A 26,178-nucleotide genomic window follows, 5' to 3' on the forward strand; every position below is an offset into this window, starting at 1 on the left:
ACAAGCTGATCAGGTTTTGAATTTTTTATTAGAGTTTAACTTGCTCTGTTTTGTTGTTTTAAGATGAAAGCTGAGATCATTTGTCTGAGAGTTTAGTTTAGAACACAAATGTTCCCTCTAACTGCAACCCACATATTTTCATGTTTTTTAATTTATAATTTTATTTAGTTAAGATTAATTTCCATTTCCTTTTTTTTACTCATAGGTTATTTACACAGCAATCATTTTGTTCCAGATAAGTAGGGATTTTCCAGAGATTTTAGTGTCATTGATATATCCTCTTGTGTGTTTAATTTCAGATGATTTATGATTTTTTTCTTCACATTCACTAATCTTTTCTTCCCTAAGTCCCCAGCAGTATGTTTATATTCTATTCCATCGCTAAGGACTTTTGGGCTTTTTTGTTTTTATTTTATTTTTTTTTTGTTTCCCATGTGTCTCCCTAATTTTCCCTGCTTTGGGGTTTTACCTCCTATGCCTTTAAATTGATTGTTTTTAAATAATCTTTGATTGTCTACCAGATGGTTTGAAATGTACACTTTTCCGTATTCATATAAATGATCTGTTATTTGTATTTATATGCTGGAGGGATGGCTCAACAATTTTGAGTACTCCTTGCTCTTACAGAGGACTAGTGTTCATTTTCAGCACACACATTAGGTAGGTCACATCTACCTCTAAGTCCAGTTTTGAACGATTCAGTACTCTCTTGTAGTATCCATGAGCACTGCATAATGTGGTGAGCATATGGACAAGCAGGCACACACCCAAGCATAAAAATGAATTAATCGAGTACTCAGTTATTTAAAAAAAATAATAAATATTTTTGAGTTTTGTTTGGGGAAATAGTTAGTTACCTGGAGAGATTTTTGAGCCTTTCAGGTCTTGATCTTGATTTGTGAATATAAGTAGGATTTAGTGTAAATTTCTCTATTACTAAGGCCATACACTTTGAGAATTTCTCAATTACCATAAATTATAGGATTTCCAGTGTGAGCTATTTCTAGTTTCTTGTACAGCACCATATGCTTTTTCTTCTAATCCTTTTTTGTTGTTGTTCTGTCCCTGGACTCAGTTGGATCCTAAATATACTTGTGCCCAACTGGACCCTACTCCGTACACAGGGAGTTTATAGAACTCCAGAGGTCTCTCTGTAGAGCTCCCCCTTCTCCAGTGCGCTTCCAGCAGACCCTGCAGTCCATCTCCATTGCTTGGAGATTTGTCAGGTTCTACCTGGGTTCTTCTGTGTGTGGTAATGTGGAAACTTTGCCTAGACAGCCTTCTCGGCAGTCACATGGTTATTTCCTTTGTTTCTTACCTCTCAGAGATTACTACAATTCATTGTTTGATGTCTAGTATCATGAAAACCTTAGTTTGTGTATTTTAATCTTTTGTTGTTTGTTTTTATAAAACAAATCTCCAATGAAATTGTTCGAAATGGCTCTCTTTAAATTATTCTCACACAGTTCTGAAGCCTAGAAGGCCAAAATTAAAGTGATCTCCTGACCATGTTTTTTCTGTTGGCTCTAGAGAATAAGTACTACTTCTTTGTCATTTTGGTATTTCTCAGTGGTCTAATACTTCTTAGATTGTTTGTTGCAAATCACTCCCAACTCTGCTTCTATTTCAACCAGGGCTTCAATTACTAGATTAAGACTCTCTCCTAATTGACTATTGCATTATCTTATCTACTACAGTTGCAAAGACTATATTTCCACGTAAAGCCCAATGCTAAGGTCCTGTTAAATTTTAGGTAGGCGCTATTCAACTTACTACATCTACTTTGGCTATGCACAGAAGACTTCTATATGCTCTCAACACAACTTTAACATCTTCTTGCATGGAAGCTCTCAGCACGATGCAGCAGCAAAAATAAATGAGCTAGAGACTCTGCTAGGCTTGTGTTCTCCTTTAGCCCTGCTGCCTCCTACCTGTGTAGATAGGACAGCTTACTTAAGTTATATGCAGCTAGTTTGCCTGTCTATAAAATGTTTATGCTACATTGCTTATAAATAGTTTATAATATTGAAGTTATTTTTCTTGAGCGGTGTGATATCTGTCATACATGCAAGTATAATTTACGTATCTGTGGCAAATTTTGCTAAATATCAACATGCACTAATATAAGTATACAGGCATATATTTGCATATATTTTTGTCTTCTTTGCATTAAGATTTCAAAGTGGATAATAAGAATGTGTTAAAAGAAGGCTGAGGAAGTGATGTATGCCATGACTCTAGCATTGGGGAAGCTTAGATGGGAAGATCACAAGTTCACAGTCAGCCTGGGCTGATGGGAAACTCCTGTCTAAACAGACAAAACCATTCAATGAAATGCCAGAAATAGTACATCAAGATATTACAGAAGACAAGAAGGATTACATTCATCAATAACCTACATAATTTTGACAAAAAAATTTTTTTCAAGCCACACTGTGAAACTTCCTGTCAAGACAGAATGTAAACTATTACCTATCATACGATTCTCACCTTCAGAAAGGAAGTCTTGGTTTCTGTGGGGGAACCGATACCTTTATTACAGGTGTCTAAGGACATTTTATTTAGAACAAGTAGAGCCTGCCCTGATCCCCATCCAGCATAACAGTTGTGGTCAGGAGCCCTCTAGGAAAGGAGAAGGCTACCAGGTGACCTTCCTGACCTTTGCATGGCCTAAGATGAGTGAGCTCTGAGAGGCAAGGTCCCAGGAGACTTCATCTCAGGATGGCTTCTTGCAGCCGATATGCCTTTCCTGTCACTCTTACATAGCCAAAGGGTTCTGAGCACCAGCTCACCCTATTGAGTAGACTTCCTGCAGACCAGCATAAAGATGAACTTTCATGAACTAATGCTGTTTAAATGAATTGATGATTTTATAAAGTTCTGATTTGATTCAAATAATCTTAGGGAGAAAGTTTTAAAAGATTGTTTTAGTTACCTAGAAAGATGTAATAAAGTTAAAATCAATAATATAACATCCACACTCTTCAGTAAAGGCTGTACGATAAGGAATACAATGAACTTTCACAATTCCACTAAGGAGATATAGACTTGGGACAAATTTGTATCCAAAGGAAAGTATTCAGGTCCAAGGATGAAGCCACAGGTGTGCACTATGATAAGGACTTAAGGAGCCTCTCACCGGCCAGGGAGGGGTCCTTGAGCTAGAGACAAGGGAGCCCTAAGAATTAAGCTTTCTTTTGTTTTTCCAATGACTTTTTTCCTTAGAATAGCAAAGAGTTATAGACAGAATTGCCAAAGATAAAGTTTGGCCTCATCACTGACTCCATACTCCTGGCTGCCTTCCTCAAAAAAACAAAAATAAAAAACAAAACAAAAAAAACCAAAACCTTGTTGTACAGTTGTACTTCTCAACTCTTGCAGTGACTAACAAAAACTGGTTTGAATCTGAGAGGTAGATGCTTTTGTGTCCTCTTATGTCTCACAGTACTCCTAGTGATAGCATGTCTCACAGCAGCCCCTGGAGACTGAGATTTTGTGTAATGATATCGTTCCTTATTTTTGTATGTGTAAAATTATTTCCTCTGTTTATTGTTTGCTGACTTATATATCATTAATTGCCATTTAATTACTATTAAGCTCTAAGCTCATGGAGACTGTGAACCATTATGTCTTTTTATGGTCTCAGCTTCATAAGAATATAATGCTTGTGGAGCACATGTGACATGATTAGAAGCAGAAATGAGAGTCCTGGGGGAGCAATGGCACAGTGAGCGTTTGGGGATGGAGTAGAGGGAGGAAGAACAGCAAAGACAAAGGACATTTGAAAATGCACAGTGACGTTTCATATATTCTGTGCTAACTAAAAAATAATAGAATAAGTAGAGGAGTATGATTCTCTATGTGTTATATAATATCTATGTCTCGTTTGATCAAGCTTGAACGTTTTAATTATGTTAAAAATTTTAAATAACACAGAACCGTTTAGAACTGTGTTAATGACCTTGGTAAGTAGAACTGATTTACAATCATTGATTCCATATGCCATTCACTCAGCCCCGGTGTGTTTTCCTTTCCTAGTTGCTCTCTATTTGCTTCTGAATCTTGCGGAGGACACGCGTACAGAACTGAAGATGAGGAACAAGAATATTGTTCACATGTTGGTGAAGGCTCTCGATCGGGACAATTTTGAGCTGCTTATTCTGGTTGTGTCATTCTTAAAAAAACTCAGTATTTTTATGGAGAATAAAAATGACATGGTAATGTACAAAGCTTCTTCAAGTAATCCACATTAGTCATTTTAAAGTTAAGATATTCTGATAAAACATAAATACTTTCTACCCCGACTAAGGTAATTATGAGTATTTTACAACTGTAACAGCTTCATTAGGAAATATCGCTGATATCATTACTATTCTAGATAATTGAAGCTTTCTGAGTATTTTCTAATATTCTATAGAATAGACATACATGATATCTTTAAGAAAATAGCTTATACTTTCGGGTTCATTTGGTGTTAGTTAAACTATTTTACCTCTTATATTTCTGATTTTGGTGTATTCACTAAATGCTTATAATTATGATTATCCTTAAATGGTTAATATATCAGAAAGTTCTAGACATTAGTATTACATTTACATTTAATTTCCAATGATATCATAGAAATGGAAGATAGAAAACAGCTCATCTCATCAAATATCATTTTTATTAGGGAAGAAAAATGAGGCTCAGCAAAGTGAATTACTCACCCAGAGTTATAAGAAGTGCTTCATTTCATGAGAAGTCAGATCTTTACTTCAGACATAAATGCTTCAAGTTTACATGGGAGAAATGCCCTTATAAGTGACAGCATCTTATGAAATTAGTACTTTCAGAACTCAGCTAGCCTGTACATACATGGCACATTTAATTACTCTGATTTTACCCTGAGATAGCAAAGGATCACAGACACCAAGTACTGTCCTAAAAACGTATCTCTAAACACAGCTTGGTAGGCTTGGGGGGTGTTCTGCTCCTGAGAGGGAGAACTTAACCTTTATTTTTGTTGTTGTTGTTTAGTTGGTTGGGGTCTTCTTTGTTCAGTTGGGGGTCTTTTGAGATGAGATGTCATTTAGCCCAGGCTGTCTTCAACCTTATGTATCAAGGTTGGTCTTGAGCTATTTACCTTGTGCCTCTACCCCCCAAGTGCTGGAATCACAGGTGCAAACTCTTTAACTCCACTTGCTTCTTGTTGCTTTCAAGCAAGACTAACAGCAATTTTAATAATGATTTTATTGATAATTTTATATCTTTATATAATGTTTGGATTAAATCTAACCCACATCACTCCTGCCTCCCAATTCTTCCTCTACTCTCCACCACATCCCACTTTCCTTCACAAATTCATGAACTCTTATTTTTTATTTTATTTAACTCACTGAGTCTCTTTACTGCTGCATGTATGTTCATGGTATAGGGTGATTTACTGGGGCATGGATGAGTTCTCAGGGCTACATCCCCTAAGAAAACTGAATCTCCCTCCCCAGCAGCCATCAAGTGCCAATAAAATCTCAGCTAGGAATGGGACATAACATTAATCTCACCTTTTCCATGTATATTTTAAGGTAAACTTACATATTCATCATATTTTAAGGTAAACTTAATTTTTACCCTAAAATCATTTTAATTCTTGTTATACATATTGTAATAGTTATTGTAGAATAGAGATACAATATATTAACCTGGCATCTCATTTATGCATTATAAGAGTGGGTCATATTAGCATGTAATTTTAAGAGCAACTGTAAAAAAGATGGACCATAATATGGGTCTGCTTATTGTTTCTACTAATTACTAGAACAAAGGTTTTAATTTTGGTGAAGTCCAGCATATTAAAAAAAAATGCCTTTAGCAGGTTGTGATCTGATGTTGTATTGAAGCATTCTTCATTTAACTCAAAAAAGCTTCCTTCAAGAAGTTTTGTAGGATTTTGCTGTTGTTTTAGTCTGGTCAGTTCATTTTGAGTTAAGTTGAAATATGGTATGAAATACAGATCAAGATGTACTTTGGGGGTTCAGAATACATGCTGTTTTTGCAGAGGACCATCATTCTGTTCCCAGCATTCATATTGAGCAACTCATAACCACCTAATGCTCCAGTTCCAGGGGATCTGACATCCTCTTTGGGCATCCGTGTGCATTTCATGCTTATACAGACTAGCATGCAGGCACTCACATGTACATAAAATAAAGTCTTTACAAAAAGATTTTCTTGTGAACATTGATGTCACCTTTGGTTTGTTACAGATCTACTGTTAAAAGATGGGTTTTTTATCATTAAATTGTCTTTGATGTATTATGTAATAGTCTTTATTTGCTTTTGTTTTTCAGTTATTTAAAAATGTAATTGGCTAGGGGTATAGCTTAGTGGCAGGAGTACTTGAGTTTATTTTTTATTGGAAAAAAAAAAGAAAAAATCTTTATTCATTGGTTGTGCTAAAAAAGGTGGTGGGCCATATTAGTCCCACTAAGCACAATATGCTGATTCCTAATCTAAAATTTTAGCTACTTCTTGCAGTCTGGTGGTCTCTCCCAATTTTAATAAGATTTCAAAATATTATCCTGAATTAAGCCTAAAAAAATTGATGCTTTACCTTTAGTGTCCCAGACTCGTATTTGCATTTACTAGTCTTCATTAATAGCATAGATAGCTACCTTATTAATCATGTAGATAAAGGACCTGAGGCCTCTTTTCTTAAGACTTTACATCTGGTCTTTGGCTATCATCTGGAACCTTGGATTTCAGAAGGGTTCCATGCCAAAGAACTACTCTGACCTATCACCCCTTGGGTTTACATTTGCAAAGAAAAGTCTGCTACGTATAAGATAATGTTGACTTCCTTACCTGAACATTAAACACCTCCATAATCTGCCTAAGATTTATCTTTAAGTTTCTGCTAACCGCTATATACTTTATCCTGTGGTCATAGCAAAGCGTTATAATTTCCTAAGTAATGTTTTCTTACTGGCCTCTTTCATTCTGTACTAGCAGTGCTTTTCTTAACCAGACAAAGAATTCACATTCATTAAGACTTTGTTCTGAATTTGCAGCCTTCTCTTCTTGATGTGAATGACTCCTTCCAGGCTGCTTCCAGAGCACTTCTGAGCATCAGTTTCTGTGTTTGTTTATTGTTTATTACATAGTATTTGTATTATTTGTCTTACTTGTCCACTCTTTTTAAACAGAGGAAATCTTGAAAGGCAAATGAAACCTTGTCTGTTCTTGTAGGAGGCCGGGAATGTAATGGGTAGTGTTCAGTTATGCAGGATTTCAAGGGTCGAATGCTGTTTGCTTTTCAGCCGATGGCAGCAAAGTGAGGGGAGAGTGGATGATATAGGAATTCGAAGAGCTTCCTCTTTAAAAGTTTGATTTTAATATAAAAACATTTGAGTTACAGATTAAAAAGAGAATATGAGTTAATTTGTACTTATAAAATAGTACAAAATACATTATACATTCAAATAGAAACAGACTATGTTGTAACCTTTATATCTTACTTTGTAATCTAATGCAAATGTATTTTCACTATAGGTAGAGATGGATATTGTTGAAAAACTGGTAAAAATGATACCCTGTGAGCATGAGGATCTCCTGAATATCACCCTCCGGCTCCTCTTAAACCTCTCGTTTGACACAGGCCTGAGGAACAAGATGGTGCAAGTTGGACTTCTCCCAAAGCTCACCGCACTCCTGGGTACGCTTGAACATTGATGATGATGCTTCTTGACATTTGCCATGTTATTGGAAAGTTCATCCTAGTGTAGAAAAGATTCCCAGGCAAAAATCACCCCCTATAAGTTCTTTTAACTGAAAATAGAAGAGTAAAAATCTAAGTATATAATAGAATATGACCTATCCCAGGATCTCCTAGTTGTAGAATCAACTGGCATAGGACCTTAAGCCCTTTGACTTCATTATTCCTTTGTATGGTTTGAATGTAAAATGTCCCCCCCCAGACTCATGTGTTTGAACATTTAGGGCTGGGGGCTGTAGACCCCTTAGGAGGTGGAGTCTTGCTGAAGGAAGTTGTCACTGGGGCCAGGTCTTGAGGACTTATAGCTCAGCCCCACTTCCCACTCACTCTGTGCTTCCCAACTGACTGCGAGTGCATGCCCAGCTATTCCTGATCCTGCTGCCCTGCCTGCCATTTTAAAGAAATATCTGTTGAGGTCTGTTGCATACTTTTAATTGTATTATTTTACTAACTACTACTGAAATTTTAGAGTTCCTTCCATGTTCTGGACTTTAACAATCTATCGAATGCAAGGTTTAAAAATGTTTTCTTTCATTCTGTAGATTCTCTCTTCTCTGCTATTGCCTTTGTTCTGTAGAAGACTTTGAGTTTTATATATTACTACTCAGTTTGGCCTTGTTCCCTAAGCTTTTGGGATCTTTTCTAAAAGTTCATATTCCACTATGATGTATTGAAACATTTCTCCTGTAGTTTTGCTCAATAGTATTGTAGTTATGGGTCTTACACTTAAGTCTTTTTAATCCATTCTAAGTTGATTTTATATACGATGACTAAAAATGTCTAGTGTCTTCTACATGTATATAATGTTCTTGCTAGTGTTATTTATTGGGGAGCTAGTTCTTATCTAATGCCTGTGCTCAGCACCTTTTTTGGGAATCATAATAGTTGCATAGGTTTGCTTCTCTCTCCTTTTTCTGTTCTATTTTTCGGTCTTATTTTTTTATTCCAGCACCTATATTCTCAAGATACTGTATCTAGTAGGTTTTGAAAGCAAGTAATGTCTCTTGCTTTTTATTTCCTCAAAACTGCTTTGATTGACCAGAATGTTGTAATTCCATATGAACTTTAGTATTATTTTAGTTCTATGGAGAATGTCATTAATATTTTGATAATGATTATATAGAATCTGTAAATTTGGGTAACATGAATAATTATTCCATCTCATGAACCACAGGATGCAATGTGTGTGTGTGTGTGTGTGTGTGTGTGTGTGTGTGTGTGTGAGAGAGAGAGAGAGAGAGAGAGAGAGAGAGAGAGAGAGAGAATATTGAGTGTGTGTCCTTTAGTTTCATTCATGAATATTTTCTAGATTTAGAGATACTTCACTTTGGTTAAAATTCATTACCAGGCATCATTTTACCTTTTTAAAATACACCTGGATCATTCATGTCTGTAATTTTTCTATAATTTATTCTTTGTATATAGGAGTTTATTATTCATTTTCTATATTAAAAATTTGCTGTATTTTTAAAATTAAATTAAATAAGATAGAATGCTGGAAGCTTTCTACATATGTGATCATATACTTTGCAAATGATTACAGTTTAGCAGGAAACCTAGCTGTTTTCCATTCAGTATATTGTCTGTGGGCTTGTATGTGGCGTTTATCATTAGGTACAGTGCCTCAGCACATAATTTACTCAGTTTTCTTCTATAAAGGGATATTTTATTCTATTAAATGTTTTGATTTGGCTTGGGTTTTGTCTAATGAGATGATGGATTTTTTTCATTTTGTTTATGTGGTACATAATCTTAATTGACTTGTGTGGCATTGAACCATCCTTTCATTTGTGACACGAATATCACATGATGGTGATGAATTTTTTTATGTGCTTATGTGTGAGCGAATTACTTTTATCTGTGTTCATTAGGATTATTATCTAGTAGTTTGTTGTTGTTGTTTTAGTATTGTATATTTACCAACTTCTCAATTCAAAGTAACATTCAATTTCCATTTCTGTTTGTGTTGTTGTTTTGTTTGTTTGTTTTAATAGCTGGAAGGAGTTGGTATGAGTTTTCCGAATGTCTGGTCGTGTTCAGCAGTAAAGCCATATGGTCCTGAGTTCTAGTGATAGGAGAAAGTCTTATTCCTGATTGGTTCTAATTATTAGTCTGTTCAGATTTTCTGTATCTTCATGATTTTATTTGGATAAGATATGCATGTCTAGGAATGTATGCATTTCTTTTCAGTTGCCGAATTTATTCACATTGAATTCATACAAATATAACAATTCCTTGTATTTCTGTGTTACAGTTACAATAGTTTCTCTTCTGTTTTTAATTCTGCTTTAACCTTCACTTTCTTTTTCCTGGCCTAGCTTGAGTGTATAAATTCTGTTTTTCTTTTCACAAAGCCAATTCATAATTGTGTTGATCCCGTATATATTTTTTTAATTTATTTTTATTGGATATTTTCTTACTTTCATTTTAAATGTTATCCCCTTTCCCAGTTTCCCCCCTGGAAACCTCCTAGCCCATAACCCCTCCCCCTGCTTCTGTGAAGGTGCTCCCCAACCCACCCACCCTCTCCTGCCTCCCCGCCCTCAAATTCCCCTACACTGAGGCATCCAGCCTTCACAGACCCAAGGGTCTCTCCCATTAATGCCCAACAAGGCCATTCTCTGCTACATATGTGGCTGGAGCCATGGGTCCCTTCATATGTACTCCTTGGTTGGTGGTTCAGTCCCTGGGAGCTCGGGGGGGGGGGGTCTGGTTGGTTATTATTGTTCTTTCTATGGGGTTGCAAACGCCTTCAGCTCCTTCAGTCCTATCTCTAACTCCTCTATTGGGGAATCCCATGTTCAGTTCAGTGGTTGGCTGTGAACATCCCATGCACCTCTGTATTTGTCAGGCTTTGGAAGAGCCTCTCAGGAGACAGCCATATCAGGCTCCTGTCAGCAAGCACTTCTTGGCATCCACAATAGTGTCTGGGTTTGGTAACTGTATATGGGATGGATCCCCAGGTAGTACAGTTTCTAGATGGCCTTTCCTTCAGTCTCTGCTCCACACTTTGTCTCCATATTTGCTCCTGTGAGTATTTTGTTCCCCTTTCTAAGGACTGAAGCACCCACACTTTGATCTTCCTTCTTCTTGAGCTTCATGTGGTCTGTGAATTGTATCTTGGGTATTCCAAACTTTTGGGCTAATATCCACTTATCAATGAGTGCATACCATGTGTGTTCTTTTGTGATTGGCGGTCCCTCAGAAAATTGGACATAGTATTTCCAGAGGACCCAGCTATACTACTCCTGGACATATACCCAAAATATTCTCCAATATATAACAAGGACACATGCTCCACTATGTTCATAGCAGCCTTATTTGTAATAGCCAGAAGCTGGAAAGGACCCAGATGTCCTTCAGAGGAATGGATACAGAAAATGTAGTATGTTTAAACAATGGAGTACTACTCAGCTATTAAAAACAATGAATTCATGAAATTCTTAGACAAATGGATGGAGCTAGAAAATATGATCCTGAGTGAGGTAGCCCTTATATATTTTAATCTATTATTTCATTTATTTCTGCAGTGATCATCTCTTTCAATATTGGTTTGATTTGTTCTTTTTATTTCTTAGATGGAATGATAGGTTGTTTGAGATTTACTGACATTTTTGATAGAGATATTGATTGCCATAGAATTCCCTCTCAGAACTGTTTTATCATATCCCTTGGATTTTGGTATGTTACATGGTTTTGCATCTTATAAGGTTCAAGGGATTGACCTGACTAAGGCAGAGAGGAGATGGAAAAAGACACATTCATAAACACAGAAAAGCTGGAATCAGGCCTTCTGTGCAATATTTGGGCAGGGTGCGGGGGTACTCTGGGCTATGGTGGACACACTGTTAACATTCACATTCAGAACATATGAAGACTTTGTCATCCACCTGAGCCTTACTCACCAGGAAAAGGCTTGCCAACTTCTCATGGGTTGAAAGGCTTTGATTCTAAACATGGCGGCTTCTTGTGGACAGCACATTCATCCAGGACTCCTTCACACACTCAGGGCTCTTCTGTGCTCCACAGTGGTCTGTGTTTTCATTTACATTTGGTTGAAAATCATTTTAAATTTTCTCTCAATTTTTTCCTTGACTCATCAGTTGATTGGATGAATATGTTAAATTTTATGTAATTGTATGGTTTCTGGTTATTGATTTCTACTTTTATTAAATTGTGGTTAGGTAAGATACCGGTATAGTTTTAATTCTTTTCATTTGCCAAGGTTTGTTTTGTGGCCTACCATATGATCTGCTGTGAAGCACTCCAGGTGTCAGTGAGAAGTATATGTATTCTGCAGCTCTTGGATGAGTTGTTCTAAATGTGTCTTTTGGGCCCATTGATTGTTGGACAGAATTGAGTCTTGTGATTTTATCTGTGTGATAAGGTGCTATGTTTATCCTTTGAGTTTTTTTTTTTTTTTTTTTTCAAGCTGGCCTCAAATTCATGATCCTCCTGCCTCTGCCTCCTTCAGCAAATCCTACAGGTGTGGGTCACCACAACAGGCACTTTTGAGGTTTTTGATTGCCTTATGTGTTCAGTTCTTTCAGTGTTGGATGCTCATGTGTTTCTGATCATTTTTCTTCTTTGTACAGATGATCCCCTAATCATTATAGAATGATAGTGTATTTCTTTTTACTGCTTTTGATTAAAATTACTTCTTCTGGTGGAGAGGGGCTAGAGGAAAAACTGTGGGACGGGGGTATAGGGAGGAGGGCCTGCAATCAGGCTGTAAAGTAAATAAAAAAAAATTACCTCTTCTGATGTAAATGTAGATGATAACTCCTTTTTAGAATCTATTTGTGTGAAATACCCATTCTTCCCATTAGCTTTTAGTATACATGTGTGGGTAAAGTGGCTGGAAACGCAGAAAGTTCCTCCGGCGGGAAGTTATGTATGGTGGCTGTGGCTACAGCGGCTCATTAAAGGCCTTCTCCACGATTCCTCACGGAGCTGCCCCAATGACATGAGAAAGTCCTTGGGTTTCCAAAATGGCTTTATTGGCATGATGGATGATGGTTGAATCTGGATGTGCACCCCTGTGAAACTCAGGGCAGACCTGAGTTAAATAGGAAAGGAGAAAGGGGGGAGGCTCTGGGAAAGAATGCTTAATTGGCTCCGCCCTCTGGCCCCGGCAGACATCTCATTAGTATGTAAATCTCTCTAAGGGCAGAGGCCTGTAGTCACACCCTCTACCTGTGCTCTTTGGGTGGGGTGCATTGCCCTGAATGTGACTGAACATTGCAGGTCAATGGGGTTCCAAGCCTGTATTCTGGGAGCATGGCAGAATAGATGCCCGTCCCTTACAGGCAATGGACACCTGTTGGGTCTCCGGGCTTTCTAGTGAGTGCTTTGACCAAAACCAGCCATCCTATCATGGTCTTACATATATGTATTCTTAGAAGTATTCATAACATAATTGAATCTTTCCATTTTATTACAGGTATTTCAGCATGTGTATATATGTGTGCACATACATGCATCTGTGGTAGGATATGCAGGTACATTCCACACAGGTGCATATGGTGATCAGAAGATACTTACAGGTGTTAGTTCTCTCCTTTCACCATGTCAGACCCAGCAACTGAAATCAGGTTGCCAGGCTTAGTGACAAGTGTATTTACCCACTGAACAATCATGTGAGCCTTAATTGGGACTCTAAAATAATCCATTGTCCTGACTAAAGAATTGGCTCAGTAAGTGGCTCACAACTCCAGTCCCAGGGGTTCCAATGCCCTTTTTTGACCTCTATACATGTGTGGATAAATATACACATAACCAGATAAAACATTCCTAATAAATTCCATTGTCACTTTGTCCTTTACTTGGAGAGTTTAGTTGTTTTGAATTTAATGTCATTATTCTTGTCAGGGTGTCCTCCAGCCATTATGTAACTTTAAACTGATTTTGTTTTTTTCCTTTGTAGTTCCTTTCTTATCTTCAAATAAAGCAGTGTGCTTATGTTCCAACTCTCCCTGCATTTTAAATTTTTTGATTTTCCATTTTACCTTTTTTTACTATCTCCTAGCTCCTACCTAACATGCTAACATAGTTGATATTTTGTCAGGCTTGCTTTCTTCCAATACTATAAGAAGTCCTGCCCACCCCTGCTTGGTTTTTGAGGGCCTTGCTCTATGTCCGATGTCAGATGACTGGGATACCTTTGAATGTTTTTGTTTGTTTTTTTTTTTTTTTTCTTGATCCTTAAGAGTCCTGTCTTTAACTTTTGGAGCTTGTATACATGTTTATGTTATAACTTTGTGAATTTGTGAGTTTGACTTGGAATCTTTGGCCTTTGTGTATGTGGGTATTTGAATTTATTTCTACATTTAGGAGTTTTTTGTTACAATCTTTGAATAACCTTTCTAAGGCTTTGGCTTCTCAAGTCTGTTTGGGTCTGTTAATTTCAACAGTTGCTCAGTGAGTTCCTCTCCCCAGCCCTTCGTTCACTCTGTGGCTGTTTTCATGGAGTCTGTCTTTGAACCCTGATGTGTTCTGCTGTCGATACCTTCCGTCACGTCTTCCTGTCGTTTAGTATGCTTTCCAGCTCAGGGATTTCTTGGGCTTTGTTACTTTCTTCCTCCTCTTCTTTGCCTGATAAGTGCTTAGTGACTTCTTCCTCTGTGTTCGCGTGAATTTGAGTACTCAGAGTAACAATTTTAAGTTTTCCATGAGTTCATAAACATTACTCAGTTTCTGGCCCTGCTTTGTGCTTGTGGTGAGATAATATGTCTACAAAAATTTACTGATGTTTGTTGGAATTTCATGGACACCCATGCTTTTAACAATTAGATGAAATCATTCTCTGTCATTTGTCCATTTCTTCAAGGACTTCTGAATCAGAATTCTTATTTTCTGAGCCTGTGGTCACTATTGCTGTATCACCACTAGATGGTACCCTAAGTATGAGTTTGCAATTTACTTACCTTCAATGCTTCCGCTGTAGAGGCCCAAAGCCAACTTGGCCTAAATGTGAACTTGATATATTGTTTAAGATGGAGTTTTTGAATGCCTAAAAGGGATACTTTGCCACTTCAAGCCTTTACTGGAGCCAAGAGACACAATGTTCATTTTTATTCATTTCCTGTATTCAGGCTCAGAGGATTTTACTTGGTACTTATCTCACCATGGAAGGATCAGTGGCAAAACTCTGAAGTAACAGTTTGGTACCTGTTCATTTTTTCTCCCAAGTAAACCTTGGTTCTCTCATGTATGCTGCCTGGGCATATGCCTTGAACTTATGGGACTGGCAGTGTCCTGAGCACCTATACCTCAATGCCAGATTGCACCTAGAACCCAGATCCTGTTGAGTCCATGGTGTGACCAAGACCCACCTGAGACTCCTGCATCCAGCTTCAGGTAATGTTAGTGAGGATACAGTTCTCTCTTGGGTATCAGTAGACCAACAGATAGATCTAGAGGTTCTGTTTATAGATACGAGCCTGAGGTCAGGAACTGTTTGGATCCACTGGTGCTGAATTTCTTTCACTTAGCACAGATCTGTGCTTAATTTACTTTTCTGCCATCTAGAAAGCAGAGTCTTTCTCTGTGTTGTATTGCACAAAACTAAGGACAGGACAGTAGAAGATATCACTTGACTGCCAAGGCGTATGTAGCCTGAGGGCGAAGGCCACTGGCCTGGTGCCCCTGCCATGGAGCTCTGTTCAGTACTGTTTCACTGTGGGTCCACGTGGTGTAGGTTCTTGCTTTATGGACTGAATTCTCTTTCTCACTCAAGTGGAAGATGTTTCTTTGGATGCTGTGCTGCTTGCTGCTTGCTGCTTGTGTTTGGGGAAACTGAGACCCAGGCACTTTCCTTCTTGCTTTCTTGAGTGTATCTTTGTAATTATTATCCTAAAACCAGGTGCAGTGATCTCTTACCTGGTTTTCTTCACTGTGGGAAGTGGGTTCTCACATGAGTATATGCCTGACCAGAGTGTAAGTGGGAAGCCTGCCACTGAAGTCTTCACCCACATTTTGCTCTACAATCTTGTTATCTTTCATAATAGACATAGCACTCTCTCTTAATGATATATTCACCTCCCCAAAACCCCAGGCTGACACATCTTCACACAGAAGATTAGGTTTCAATGTCTGATTTTTGAGGGGAGATATATATATATATATATATATATATATATATATATATATATATATATATATCCTTTCAGTTTTCAATAAGTCTCTTAAATCAACTATAGATGTATTTTCTAAAATATTTTTATGTGCAGTTAAAGTAGTAGTGATATGATTAAAGCATAAATTAAGGCAACTGCACTTAAGTCTGTTAGTGGAGTTTTAGGGCAAGAGCCCTGACTCTTCGAGATGTTACTGACTGATCTTGGCTGCCTGCTATACCAATTAAAGAGAGGTAAATGGAAAAAAAACACACACATACACACAAGGGGAGATGTAATCAATGTAGCACATTGCAAAGGATATATATAAAAGAGTTCAGTGGCCCCAAGTACATATTTGGAAAGAGGAAGAATTAGGGAAGGAGAAGAGATTTATGTAAATAAGCAGTCTCAGACAAGGTACGGTCGTGTTAATCATTGTCTCATCTCTGGTCCTGTGAGGTCATACAGAAAAGTTTCAATGGGAGTAGCATAGTTCCCACGGGATGATTTCTTCTGCTCCCGTGGGTAAAGGTGGGATTTCTCACTATCAGAATATAGTCCTCATTTGGATGGTAGTCTGTTGGCTCCCAGATATTCAGGGGTGTTTGGGAGGTTCTTAAGTTATCATAAAGGTAGTTACTGGTTGATAATCTTGTTCCTACAATTCCAGGTAACTGGAATTTTAATCCCACATTTTTAGGACAAAAACAAAATTTCAGATTTTTTTATCCAGCTTTTAGTTACCTTGTGGGCTGAGTTTCTTTGTGCTGGCTCTGCTGTGTGTACATACGTATCATTGTCTTTTATTCAAGTTTACAAATCTGAAGATAATTTATAGTTTAAGGTTATAAATATTATTAGTATGCTCAAGAATGTACACTTTCTGAATGGTTTCAAGACACTGTGTATTTTCCTTTAATGTAGTTTTCTTCCCCTCTGCTAAGCCAACTCGTCTGTTTCCTTTGTACCAGCAGCATGTGGAGAGCAGCGATCTCCCTCCCCTATGTGTTAGCTCCAATCTCCTGAGATTTTGGAAACTGACAACTGAACTTATTTGAATTGTATATTTTTTAAATTGAATTCCAAATAAATTCCCCAAGGTTTTCATCCTGGTAATAATGTTCTTCAGCTTTCTGTAGGGGACTTGCAGCATTTTTGAATGAACAAACCCACTTTCCTTGACTGTTGTGCTTTGCTTTACTCAAAGAAATTGTGGGTACACTTGATTTTCTGGTATTACATTTGTTAGTGTGTCATTACGTGTATAGAAAATTGAATCTTCAGGTACTAACATAATAAGCTAACCTTCCCAGTGGAGTCTTTCAGGGTTCTATTTAACATGTTTGATAGTTGGCCTTCAAGCTTATATAAAAAATATAGTAAGAAACTGTTACCAAAGCTGTGGGTTTGAAAAGGTTAGGACTTTGACTCAGAGTAATATATATTTAATATTGTGGCAGCACAATGCTCACATCGATATGTGATATGTGTGTGTGTGTGTGTATATAAATACACACACAGATACATAGATACGCAATTGTATATATCTGCATGTATATATATGATATATATTTCATTTAGTAAATGTAATTTAGCATGTTTCCAACACAGTATTTATCTTTTTTATATGTAATGTGTGTTTTTCTTATTTTTTGCTATTTATTTTTTAAATACTATTTTGTACTCATTAATTTTATGTCCTCCGATTGATTAAATATTCAACCCCAAAACAGATTTAACAGGAAATAGTTAGACTTTCTCCAGACCTTCAGAAATATCACTGTTTCTGATCTTTTCCTAAGTTTCTTTTTACTTTCAAATGATTTTTAATGTGTTGAACACTTTGTACACTAAGTTATTTTAGGTTATGTTTTGTCGTGTTCCAAGAGTGATCTCATGAAAGAGAAATGGAAAACCCTTGTTTTTGAATATATTTGTCAGGCCATGCTTGTAGTGGAAGTTTTCAGAAGTGATTTGTATGCTGTTGCAGTGGAAGTGTTAGCAATTTTAATGTATCGTCTTCATTGGACATCCGTAATTTAAACTTCTTATCGTTAATAACAGGCGATTGAACTAGAGGACAGTGACCTGCGGATCCTAGAGCTCTCTGAACCAACTTTGTCTCGGGGCACAAGCCTGCTGCATTGCAACCCTGCTGCTAGGAGACTGGCCTTAAAGGCCACGCACACTTCAGTGTGCTTGAGAAATGAGCTGAAGTAACACAACACTTTAAAATGTTGTATAGTTTGAATAATTATTAAAGCAAAGGAGAAGACAAAAGTTCTTTTAGCATGTGTGGCTCTGTGGGACCCAAAAATTAAATATAGCAAAAATATTTTAATATTATTTTATCATATAAAGTATTTTGTTTAGGAATTTTGAAGTTCGTTTATTCTCTTTCTCTTTCTTTCTTTCTTTCTTTTCTTCCTTCTTTTCTTTCTTTTTTTTCATTTTCTTTTAATACTAAGGACACATAAAGGAATTGAATGTTAAAAATCAGTAGGGGTGTGTGTGTGTGTGTGTGTGTGTGTGCGCGCGCGATACACGTGCATTTACTGAAATTGGTTTGTTTGAATAGTTTTGTTCTATTCCTAATCATAGAGAACAGAAGGCTTTATTTCTTAAATGGTTGCAAGATTTTGTTTGGTTAGTTGAAAAATAAATCCTGTATATAAATATTCTTCTGTCTTTTTTTTTTTTTTTTTTTTTTTTTTGACTGCTGTCAGACTTACTGAGTTCTTTTTTCTGTTACTTTCCTGGTATTTTGTAAGGGTCCTTTGCTTACTCCTGCTCACCCCAGTCAATTTCTGTCATCTTTGCACTTTCCCCCAGAGCTTTTGTGTCTGGTTACTTGACCATCTGCGAGGTGTATCATATGCTGCTGTCAGTGAGTATGACCATATGCAAACCAAGTCAGACTTAGAAGCCTTGGCTTTACTCACATGGCATTTTTAGGCTTTTGGTGGTGCTGAATTTCTAAGTCTTTAAAGGTTTTTAGGTTTTGTTTTTTGGTTTGGTTTGGTTTGGATTGGTTTTCTGGCTCATGTAAGAATCAGACTATCAAAAAAAAATAATCTCCTGTCAAAACTCCTTAAGACATGTGGCATTGATGTGTCTCGAGAGTGCTTCCTTATGTCAGAGTAGTCAAATTTGGGAGATGACATGGAAATTCCTTGTCACTATGTATTCATTCATCAGCGCCCTGGGGATCATATGATGCTCTTCCTGAAAAATAACTTGAAAATATGTTTTAAAGTTTTACTGATGTACCAGGCAAATATTTGTTGAGATTCTCTGTGGCTTTGCATAGATGCTTTGTAAGTTAAAGACTGATATGTCTGAGACTGACATCAGCACAGAAACAAGCCTAGATACCCAACTGAAACATGATCACTTGAAGAAGCTAGTTGATTGTGACACTGGTTCCTGTGAAAAGCGCTGACACTGGATCCAGCATCAGCTGTGTTATGAGAAGTGTACATTTTATAGTGGTAGTAACCACACTTTGACAGAATCCCTGGATACTGTGTTGTAAAGTTAGAACTTTAGTGATAGGCTTTGGTATACTTTTTAAATTGAGCAATGTACAGAATTTTTACATCAGCTTTTAAAATATTAATTTTAAAGGAAGTTAAATCCAAGTTAAAAAAACTTAAATAAATATACAAGTCTCATCTTAAATAAGTGAATCTTTGCATTTGTGACAACAAATAAACCTGCTGTCTTTTAGCATAATTCTCACACAGAAGAATGGCCTGCTTTTGCATTTTACATGTCTATTTAGATTCAGCCAGGCTCACTAGACAGAAGCTGGCTCAGGTATCTCCCTTAAAAATCTTCTCTGGTATCATGTTATATAAACTAGCTTTAAACCTATAAGAAAATGAGAATTTAAAAACCAGAAAATACTTTTTAATAAAGTAGGAGAGTACTGCATAGAAATTTTATTAAAATGATGTGATTTTGAGTCCTCCTTCCTGAGTGTTAGGCCCATACTTTGAGAGCTAGTGCACTGGAGCACCGCTTTACTGTTGTCCCCTGATCTCAGGCACCGATTCTGCAGTAGTCATGCACTAGCTTCAAATCAGCCATTTGAATACCACTAAGGTGATTTTTTTTTTGTCAGAATATATTTCCTTGGGTTTTGTGTATCTGATTTTTCTTAGATTTTGTTTTTTATTACATTTATTTATTTATTCTTTAATATCCCCATCCATGTTCTTACTAATAATTCCATATTATTAGTATAGCTAATGCCACAAACCCTCTCATTTGTCCCAGACATTTCACTTTTAGATGTTTGTTAGGACACCTGTCTTGTTCTTTATCTGTGTTTTTCCAAATTACTTGGTGCTGCATGGAATTGAAAAAAGTGTCATGACAGAGAGGAGTCAGGAGGTCCTAAATACAGTGGGGTCAGCATCGTACGATAAATTCTGGTGATTAACATACTAGTAGATGGGAATTCTGTTCTTCCACTTTGTCTTCAGTCTTCCATCCTGAGCAAGTGCTTAGAGTAGAAGGGACAGGACCACAGGGCAGGCAGCACTGGCCTGGAGAGGAGGGCTGGTTCATCCACAACACTGGAAAGACAGCTGCAGGTAGGAGGGAAACTGTAGAGGCTGCTTTTGTTTGTAACTGCTTCTACCTTTTCAGTAAGAGAGGCAATGAGCTGAGAATGAAGATAAGAACATTGTTACCTCATTTCTGCCTTCTCCTGCTGGCCCCCAGTCTCTCCTCCTGCCTGTTCCTCCCATTGCCCATTCCTCAACCCCACCCCCATCTCTCCTCCCTTCTCTTTTTCTCTCTATCCTCATTGTTCAATACACTTGAATATTTTCACCTCCATCTCTCACCTCTACACAACCTCCCTCACACACCATCATCACACCCCTAAACTAGAAAACAGACTTGTGCAGTTGCCTCCTCCTTGAATTGTGGTCTCCTGTTCTCCAGGCTGTGGTCCTTTAGACTTTCCCTGCCACCTGTTCCCAGTCATTTTCAGTCTCCTGCTTCCCCCTCATCTCCCAGGCTACCCGCATTAGAATGCAGCCTGGTGTTTGTCTTCACTGTATCTTCTAACCATACAGCTCCTCTGGTGCCTTGTCCGCTCCATCTAAATACTCCCTGTAAGGATGACTCCCAAACATAAATAAAGTATACAGGATCCCAGCCTCCTCACTGATGCCCCTACTCCAAACAAAGTAATTTATAAGCTTTGTTAGTGTTGAAGACTTACTGCGTTCAGGTTCCGAATGAAGCTCCCAATCTCTTCCTGACCTGTGCGCATAAACTTAGTATTCCTAGACTTCTCTCTTTGCAGTAAATGATAACTTCATCTTTTTAGTTAAACATTCCCAAACTGGAAGATTTGTCCTTGACTCTTTTATTCCTTCCCACTCTACATCCAAACTGTCCACTCTCTTTTTAAAATATAACTACTAATACCCTACACTGCCACAATCCTCTCTCCTGATTTAATTTAGTAGCATTTTAACTGGTCTTTGTGTTTCTACTCTTGTCCTACATTCTGTTAGCACAGCAGGTAAAATGATTCTGTTAACTAAGTTCAGTCCTCTACTCTAACCCACAATTAGGGCCAAGAGAGGTGGTTAAGCTGGTAAGACCATTTGTTGCTCTCAAAAAGGCCTGAAGTTCAGTTCTCTGCATCCTCATAGTGGCTTACAACTTTATAACTCCAGTTCCAGGGAATCCAGCACATTTTTTTTGACCTCCACAATCACCAGACACCATGGTACACACACATGAAAACAGCCAAATAAAATTATAATTAAAAACAACAGGTGAGAGGAGTACCGAGAGGAAGAGAAGGAGTAAGGAGAGGAGGAGGAGGAGAAGAAGGAGAGGAGAAACTAGGTGATGAGAGAGAGAAAAAGGGGCGGGACATGGAGGCAGATGTTCAAGTGTCTCCACCAGTCAAAGATAGTTGATATATCTAGGTTGGGTATTGGGTTACACTTCTGATTGAGCATTACCAAACTTATAAAGTCTTTGATTAACATTTTAAAAAAATTGTATAAAAGCAAAAAGGAAAAGGGGGCGTGGGATAGGGGTTTCTAGGGAGGGGAAATGGGGAAAGAGGGTGGCATCTGAAATGTAAATAAAATATCCAATTAAAAAAAAAGAACATAAAAAAAAAAAACAACCAAAAAAAAAAAAAAAAGGAGATTAAACACAAATTTTAAGCAAAACCCTCCAGTAACTTTACACATCTCCAAGTCAGAGCCTTTGCTATGCCCTCTAGAAATGCATGTGCTGGGCACCTCTGTTTTCTCCCTCCCTCCTGCAGAGGCCACAATGACTTCCTGGGCTGAACTCAACAGGAAACACTCTTCTTCATGGTTCTCTTTCCTTTTGCCTGAAATATCACTTCCTACTAATTTGTGTGGCCTAGTCTCTTGTCTCCTTCCTACTTCAGTGTCTGCTTAATTTTAATAACACTTTTAAACCTTGGATCTTGATGTCACTTTACTCCGACTTTGTTTTTCCCTATACTTTGTAGTTGTCATATATTTTATATGATTATCTTGTTTTGTCTTGCTGCACCACCAAGCTGTGACTCCCACCACTGCCCATCAGTTCTCAAGCACTGTAAGCTTCATGAAAATAGTTTTATCACCATTCCTCACTTCTGTGTTCCTGGGGCCTAGAACATGGTCAGGTGCTTTGTAGGCTGTCAGTATCTGATGTGTGGTTAAGTGGATAGATGGAGGGGAGGACACACGGCTGGGAAGGTCTGTTCCACGTTCACTCGGCCTTTCACTAAAACTTCCATTAATGTATTGTATAAGGACAGGAGTCATAGTCCAAGTATGGTCTACTGAACAGTGCTTGGTTTGATCTGTTAGTAGTAGTGTTTAATGAATAAGCTCAGAAATTGAAAGTACATATACAGAAGTTTCTCCAAAGAAAAATGGTATCCTGAATATATTAACTATTTTATATTTATTTTTGTATCCTTTTTTTAAAACATTTATTTTTATTATACTTTACTAAAGTATTGGTCCTTAACACATTGGGAGGGAAATAAAAACACAGTCTTCCCCCCACCCCCATAGGTAGTTTAAGAGCACTACTCAAATACATAAAATAAGAGGGTTATTCCAGACTTGGTAAAATAAATGTCTGCAAAAGTGGGGCTGGAGAGATGGCTCAGTGGTTGAGTACATACTGCTCTTGCAAAGAACCTAAGTTCCATTTCTAATGCCCATGTCAGGTGACTGACAAATGCCTGTAACCCACCTCCAGGAGACCTGACGCCTCTGTCTCTAGGAGCCTGTGCTCTTGTGCACACAACCCCATAGACACAGATACATACAGTTAAAAATAAATATACAAAATAAATATTTAGAAGTCACAGTAATTAATGCCCTAGGGTAACTATTTAATTCATTTATAAGCAAAAATTAGAATGTTTGTCTTAAAATTGGAGAATTGGATTTATATTTTACATCATTTGAGATTAGCATATATTAAGCATTTTAATATACAATTTATGAACTTATATGTAAATTAACTTAAAAAATTAACCTTTAGAGCCACATTCTCACTAATTCAGGTGTGGCTTTCAATACTATTTGCATGAAACTTTTTTGTATATAACTTTACATACATTTGTATTTTCTTTTTCTTACTTTTTTCTTCTTTTTAAAGATGTGATCTTACTTTCTGCATAGGCTAGCCTAGCCTCAGACCTCTAAGTGTTAGATCACAGGATATGCCATTGCACCCAGAGAAAGTGACTGTTTTGCCTCTCTCTCTCTTTTTTTTTCTCCATAATTTAAACCTTGAATCAAAAACTTCTATCTGCACAAATCTTAGTTTTGCAGCTTAAAGTGTGTAGCCAGGTCATCATTTCTTTGGTTGGCCTGCACATGAGCTAACCTTATTGGGCTCTCTAGGTTCCAAAGCTTACACTGAACCTGTTGTATGATCTCAGTGAGAGTGCTGTTAGGACATAGTTTTCACTGGCAGACATGGTACTTCCAGGGCTTCCTAACTGACACTGGTTCTCGCTCTGTGAGCAGACCCAGACCTGGCTTTGAGGTGGTTTACCTTTGCCTATAGTGCATTCAGGCAGTCTGTGTTTCGGGTCATTTTATTGTGCTGTAGAAAGATTTCATCAGCAGGTAGGGGGTTCATCCAGCTCAAGAATTAAGTGATCAGTGTTTGGGGTTTTTTGGTTTAGACAAATCTGATTTCACTTATTGTTGGAAATCACCAGAAGGTATTGTTGTACTGTAAACTTTGACCATATATATATATTAAAGATTATTTCTTATGACCATTCTGGCATAAAGCCCTAAAAAAGCTGACAAAGTTATATTCCAACCATCTTTGAAGTTCTCCTACCAAGTTAAATTTATAGAATGTTTGTGTGTATGTATGTCTTTAATTTTCAGTTTACCAACAACATCATAAATAAATGAATAAAATGTATCTACTTTGTAAAAGAGCAAAAGTGCTTTGGAAGTAGGCTTTTTAGATTTGTTTATTAAAGACTAGAAATGGTCGGATTAATGCTTTCCCATCCAGTTATTTGAAATTAGTTTGCTCTTATGATATTTTTCTTTAGGAAAATAAGTTCATTCTTTTAAAAAGGGTTGGTTTTGCCTGGTTATTACCAAACTATTAGGAAATTTCACACATCTGCTTCAAAAGGCCACTTCTCATAGACGACTGCATTGTTTAATTTGAATAGGCTCCATTTATCCTGTAAATAAACCTACACTTTCTTACCTGATCAAGTGAGCAAACAATAGGGTCAGATGTGGCAAACAGTTTAACAGAAAGCACATGTCTCCGTCAGGCTGAGGTACAACCATATCAAGATGCTTAAAGTTATTAATGGCAGTAAAATTTATGCTTCCTCCTGTTTTCCCAATTAAATCAAGGAGCCTTTTTCCCCCCTAAGATTCTTCTATCACCAGCTGGTTCCAATACTGTGTGTGTGAATATTGCCTGGGGTGTCTCCATGTTACATGGTGAAATTTGGCACATTAAGTGGATTGTTTCAACTCTGAAATAGAACTATTTCACTGAGCTAGAAAGCGGTTCTTGTTAAGGGATTTATTTTGGTCTTTATCATTTGTATCTGAAGTTGGCCAGATACTAAGGTTTATTACAAACAAGTTGCTACAGTATTCTCTGAACATATTAAAAAATTACAAACAAGGTAATAAACTAATTGAAGACAGGTTGAAAATAACCAGTTCAACATATTTAAAAGAATGAAAAATTTGTCTGTTTTTAAGATTAGAGTACTTTTTTAATATTAGAGTCCTTGGAATAATTATTGTAAATTAGCTTAATGTTTAGCATAATGGTACATTTACCAATTTTATTTCTCATCTTGATATGGTCAACTTGGTTTGTGCTGACCATAAAACCTGTAGATGCTTTCGGTTTTCCCACTTAACTCTTGCTTTAGAATTGTTGTCTTGATCAATTCAGTTCCTCATGTAGCTGCTGTCAGTAAGTCTATTATAAAACAAAGACCACCCAGTAAAATTGCAGTCTTAAAAATTGGTGTGTCCAAATTCCATTGTAACCTACTTAATAGCAATTCATATATATTTGCTGTAATAAACTAAGCATAAAATTATATGGAAGTACCTATTAAGGATGTTCCAGGACTGAAGACACAGCTCATTGGTTACGTGCTTATCAAGCAGGCCTAAGGCTCTAGTTTCAATCCCTGCCACTAGAAAAATAATTTTCAATAATAATCTTAAATTTATTTTAGTACAGTTTGATATAGAAGATATTTGTATTTAATAATTACTGCAGATATGTTTTGAGAGGTTGGTCTAGCCTGTAGCATATTCTTCCTATTATATTATTATATTATTAATCGGCATCAAGAGCTCTAGTGCTGTGTTAGACTTAAGACATGATAGTTGCAGCGTGCTGTATCCATAGAGCGTTCTCAGGGCAATGTTTCACCTCAGTGCTGCGCTGTCCTAGTAGAGGTGTGCTTTTCTTTTTGTTCTTTGCTTGGAGTGTCTACTTTAAGAGGACATGGGGTGTAGACAGGAAGGAGAGTCGGGCTAAGAATGTGGCTCATCTTGTGGGTTTTCACTGTGCTCCAGGGTTGAACTGGGAATGTAACGGGGAGAAATTTGATTTTATATTCTAATGTTCAAAATTCACATTTCTGTTTGAGTGATCTGTAAATGGAAAATCTCCAGTGTCTTACAAAAATAGTGGCTGAGTGACGTTTTTCCTGATCTCTTCAGAGATGAAAGAAATGAGGACATTTTAAAACTCAGAACTGATCAGCATGTG

At 37.2% G+C, this 26,178-nt stretch overlaps 1 protein-coding gene across 3 annotated transcripts in view; it reads left to right on the top strand.

Annotated features, from left to right (window-relative positions):
• The window catches only part of Kifap3 (kinesin associated protein 3), a 123,738-nt gene that overhangs the window by 22,806 nt on the left and 74,754 nt on the right, over positions 1-26,178 (top strand). For all 3 annotated transcript variants that reach the window (XM_034513065.2, XM_034513064.2, XM_076941499.1), the window contains exons 9-10: positions 4,039-4,217; positions 7,528-7,690. In XM_034513065.2, the coding sequence (XP_034368956.1) occupies positions 4,039-4,217; positions 7,528-7,690 (342 nt within the window). The remainder of the gene's footprint in view (positions 1-4,038; positions 4,218-7,527; positions 7,691-26,178) is intronic.

Source organism: Arvicanthis niloticus, chromosome 10, assembly GCF_011762505.2.
Source record: "Arvicanthis niloticus isolate mArvNil1 chromosome 10, mArvNil1.pat.X, whole genome shotgun sequence".
Taxonomy (NCBI): Eukaryota; Metazoa; Chordata; class Mammalia; order Rodentia; family Muridae; genus Arvicanthis; species Arvicanthis niloticus.